Raw genomic sequence first — 5022 nt, 5'->3', positions numbered from 1 at the left:
TGTATATTATTTATATAAATAACTAATATATGTCTTAAAATATTTATCATGTCTTAAATGATAATGCATGTATATTTAATAAAAATAAATAGAAGATTCAAATTTATTTCAGGATTTTATGATATTTTTTAATATAAAAATTCAAAATTTGATAAAATACAAAATTATCTATGAGTGACAATTACTCAATAACAAATATTTTATCAAAAGAGAATGAGAATTTGAATCACTATCAAATAGTTGTGGTGTATTCGAAAGTAATAAAGCCATAGTTAAAAAGAAACAAAAAAGAAACCAAATAAAGAAATATGTTAGGACCACTGCTATCAACTTTAACTTGTATTTTTTTAACCATTTGAGTTGTCACAATTTACTTAAGTTTTTTTTTTGAGCAATGCAATTTACTTAAGTTAATTCCACTAAAAAAGTAATATAAACAAAAATATATAATACTAATCACGAGGTAATAATTATTTACCGTATTAATTGGTCAAATAAGGTGTGATAAGAGTTTTGTAGAATACTACTAGTGTAAATAAAACCATTTTTATTTTTATTTTGTTTCCAATAAAGGTAGATTGTCTCACATTGAATTTGTATAATATTAACTGTTTTTTTATTAATTTAATATTGGGATTTTTAAAGGAATTTAGTGTTGGTAAATTACTACTTTGGTTCTATTACCAAGAATAACCATATATTTTTTTAAAAAAACTTTACTATTTTAAATAGTCCAAAATGGACACTTCCCCTTTTTTAGTTATTTAAAAAAAATACTATCACTTAAAACACATTAATATATTAATTTTTTTATATAAAAAATAAAAATACCATCACTTAGAAACATAAAATTAAACTTAATAATAAACTTAAAAAATGCCAATATAGTAATTTCGATGTAATATTTTATAACTCATGAAACAATAGGAACAAATTAAATATCATGCATGAGAGATATGACATGTGAAAACAAAGCACTAAAAACCTCAAAAGTAGCTATATGTTGGGCTTGAGAGGGAATGATGGGGTATGTGTGATACATGAGCAAAAAAACTTTATTGTGCCATTTTCAATCCATGGGGCATGGCTTGGGGCCATTTCAAAATTTGGTTACATGGCAAGTTACTAAAAAGACTCAATAGTATTCATTCCTCAAAGCAAGAAAAAAGATCCAAAAGGTTGGATGTGGACTATACATTTTATTGATTGGTGATTGGTGATTGGTGGTGGGGCCATTTGATTTTTCTTCTATAGATTTTGCATCTATATAGATATATATATATATATATATATATTTAATTATATGTGTATGTTACATGCTTGAGAGTGTGATAAATAGTATGAACTTTTCTAATTTTGAGTGTATATTCAATTTACTAATTCGTGATTCAAACATTTTTTGAGGTTACTTAAAGAATAATATGATCAAGAATAAGAATTTGTATAACGTCCCACGTCACTATGACTACTTCTTGGAATGACGATTGACCCTACAAACCAACACGAGTCTTTCCAGCGTATTTTGTCTTCACTCGCACGCTAACTGGGAAAACTTTCTAGGAGGTCACCTATCATGAGACTACTCTAGGTCAAGCACGCTTAACTTTGGAGTTCAGGCTACCGAAAAGAAGATGCATCTTGTTGGTATATGTAGTACCCATCAATCCATTTAAGGCTTCTTCAACTGTGTAGTCTCATACCTATACAGTCTTAGAATCATCACACTTGATCTTCCCCAAACGATGTGGGATTGCACAACTTTTTACCCGTTCTTTCTCTTTGCGGATCACGAGATATCGACTGTGACAATTTGATTCCTACCCCTTTCTCTTTATGGCTATATAAAAGTGAGGAACAGTAGTTTGGATTTTAGATATTGATTCATTTGTTTAAACTTGACACATTAGTTAGCAAGTTAGGTTGTCTTAGTAATTTCTTCTATATATATTGTTGAGTTTGTATATATTAATTACACAAATATTACTTATTAGACTTATTATTTCATGATGATGAGTGAACAATGTAATTTTGTCATTTGTTTTCTTTGATCAACTTCTCTTATACATGGAAATGATAAAGTTGATTTTTTTGTTTGACAAAATGATAAAGTTTAATTTGATATAGATATATGGACCAAATAAAAGTAATGACTGTTTATAAACATGATTAATGATTGATTAATATTATAAGCTATTAAAAAAGTCTTGATATTATGCCATGTTTTCATGCCATTGAACTACTCTGAACAAAATCAACTCAGTGCATATGTGCTGAAATTACAGACAGACACAGACACATTTCTTTTTCATAACTATTTCTTTTTCTCCATTTCATAATCTACACCAGTGAATACATATCAGTACATATCAGATGTTCAAAACAAGTATGGACAGGAGATGAAGTTGACAAGACCACTTCATTCTCCAACACTTCTAAATATTGTAACCATTTGCATCTTCATTCAATCAAAGTTTCAAACAGAGGAACCAGACTTCAAACTACAAGCATACGAATGCTCTACATCATCTAACTCAACATCTCCACATGCGGCGAGAACCGTCGTATGGACATAATCATCCACCTCGAAACCCTCTGCTTGCATCCGATACATAAGTTTTAAAGCCTCTCGACAGAATCCATTCCTTGCATACCCCATAATCATAGATTTCCAGGCAACCAAATTCTTTTCAGGCATGTTTTCGAAGACATTTAACGCTTCAGTCACATACCCGCATTTTGAGTACATGTAGATCAAAGCACTGCCCACGAAAACATTAGACATGGAAGGAGTTTTCTTGGCTGAGTAGTGAATCAATCTGCCTTGAAGAACAGTTTCCAGCTGAGCACAAGCTTTTAAGGCTGATGAATAAGTAAAAGAGTTTGGTTCTACTCCCTCCTTTATCATTTCTCTCAAGAATTCAAGAGCTTCCGAGTCATATCCCAGATGGGTACAACCAGAAATGATTGCTGTCCATGAGAAAACATCTCGATGAGGCAATTTTTGGAGGACCTTGATGGCTTTAGAGTACTCCCCAAATCTACAATAGAACCACACCAATGTATTTCCAAGGTATAAGTTGGTTTCAATAGAGTTCTTCACTATCTGTGCGTGCACTTCCCTTCCAATCATTGAATTTTCGATCGAACCACAAGCCCTGAGAATGTTCACAATGGTCAAGTTATTGGGAAATATGTTTCGCCTCTTCATAGCTCGGAAGAGCTCTATGGCCTCCTCACCAAGTCCCTTGCGAGCATATCCCGCTATGATAGATGTCCAAGTTACAATATTTATATGATTCATTCTGTCAAACACATTCCTTGAGTCTACAATCTCACCACATTTTGCATACATATCCACTAGGGAAGTGCCTATGAAAACATCATTTTTGTACATTTCCTTAACTATGGCACCATGTAATTGTCGTCCTAAGCTTAGTTCCTTCTTTTCACCACAAGCTTTTAAAACCCCACAAACTGTAAATCCATTGGGGGAAAATCCCTCATCCAACATCCTAGAGAAGAGAGAAATAGCCTCCTTTCCATTCCCTTGTTGAGAACAAGCAGTGATCATAGTTGTCCAACAAAAGACATCCCATTTGGACATTTTTTCGAATTTACGAAAAGCGCTCTTGAGATCTCCACATTCTGCATAGAATTTCACAATAGAATTGTCGACAATCATGTTGCTCGCGCTACCTTTGATAACACCTGCATGAATTTGCTTCCCAAGCTCAAATTCCTTCCTCTTACTACAAAGGTTCACGAGACACACAAACATCTTCTCGTTTGCTCGAACCCCATCTCGAATAGAATCCTTAAACAAGCTGAAAGCTTCTTCATGCAAACCAAATCTCATGTACCCGTCAATAACAGCAGTCCAAGTAACAACATTCCTCAGCGTCATTTTATCGAACACATTACGAGCATCACTTAACTTCTCAAAATTTAAATAAACACAAATCAAATTGTTATAAACATAAGTCTCCGGGTATCCAAAGCACTTCAGAACAATCCCATGTATTCTTTTCACGTCTTCTAGGCTCTGACACGACCGAAGCCACAGCGCAAGCGAAGAAGGACAGAGACCATGGCAAAAGGACTGTGTATCAGATAATTCCGTTTCTGGGTCATCAAGGAAACTGGAAAACTCGTCCGAAATCTTAGAATCATGTAAGGAAGATGGATTTTCGGAAGAAAAACAACGACAACGCCAAGTTCTACTCTGTTTATGGTTCTTCGAGTTCGAGTTTTTTCTTCTTTTTGGTAGCTTAAGTGGTTGAATAGCCAAAAATGGTGGAAGTGGAGGTGGAGGTGGCCGAGTAAGATTGAAACTGATATTTGGTGACAAGAAAGTCGGAGAAAGCATTGCCCGTTATCCGAGCGAAAATCAAAACTGGAGAAAATGAATAAAAGAAAAATCAATATGGGAAGCTCTCGTCGAACATTTCACTTCTTTCTTATGCGCTATTAAAAAATATCATATCTTCAAAAAAAAACTTATATGTTATATTACTCTATTATCTAATTAATACTATTTTAATATTTGTAAATCAATTTATAACGGTACATTTTCATCATTTTTAATAAAAATTTAAAAAAATATATTTTTTAAAAAATTATAACATATATATATTTTTTCTATTTTGTTAGAGTAATAATATGTACACCTAAAATCTAAAATATGTACTAAAACACCACAATTTTATTAGGTGACAGTCTTTTTAAAATAGTATTTTTAATATGAAATAAATATAATTAGTTTGAATAAGTTGATATTTTGAGTGCATATAATTAATCACTTTTTAATACTAAAATAGATTGAAATTGTATAATTTTAAATTGATATACAATATAGAAAGGGGTTTATATTATCATAGTTCTCTAATTTATTTTAAAAGTATCACCTAACATAGGTTCCAAAACTTACTAAATATATTTCATATAAGTCATTTTCGTTAGAAAATAATTTACAAAATCCACAACAAAAAAAGTAATTTATAACCTAATTAATTACAAAAAAAA

The 5022-nt window shown here is 31.7% G+C and overlaps 1 protein-coding gene across 1 annotated transcript; it reads right to left on the bottom strand.

The window, feature by feature from the left end:
• Positions 1–2198: 2198 nt before the first annotated feature.
• On the bottom strand, positions 2199–4468 carry LOC133804098 (pentatricopeptide repeat-containing protein At4g18520, chloroplastic). The gene has a single exon (XM_062242250.1). The coding sequence runs from the start codon at positions 4364–4366 to the stop codon at positions 2474–2476; it is 1893 nt and encodes a 630-aa protein (XP_062098234.1). The 5' UTR covers positions 4367–4468; the 3' UTR covers positions 2199–2473.
• Between the last annotated feature and the right edge of the window lie 554 nt (positions 4469–5022).

This window comes from Humulus lupulus, chromosome X, assembly GCF_963169125.1.
Source record: "Humulus lupulus chromosome X, drHumLupu1.1, whole genome shotgun sequence".
In the NCBI taxonomy this organism is placed as follows: Eukaryota; Viridiplantae; Streptophyta; class Magnoliopsida; order Rosales; family Cannabaceae; genus Humulus; species Humulus lupulus.
Note: the sequence above shows the minus strand (reverse complement) of the source record. Positions and strands in the feature narration are given on the sequence as shown.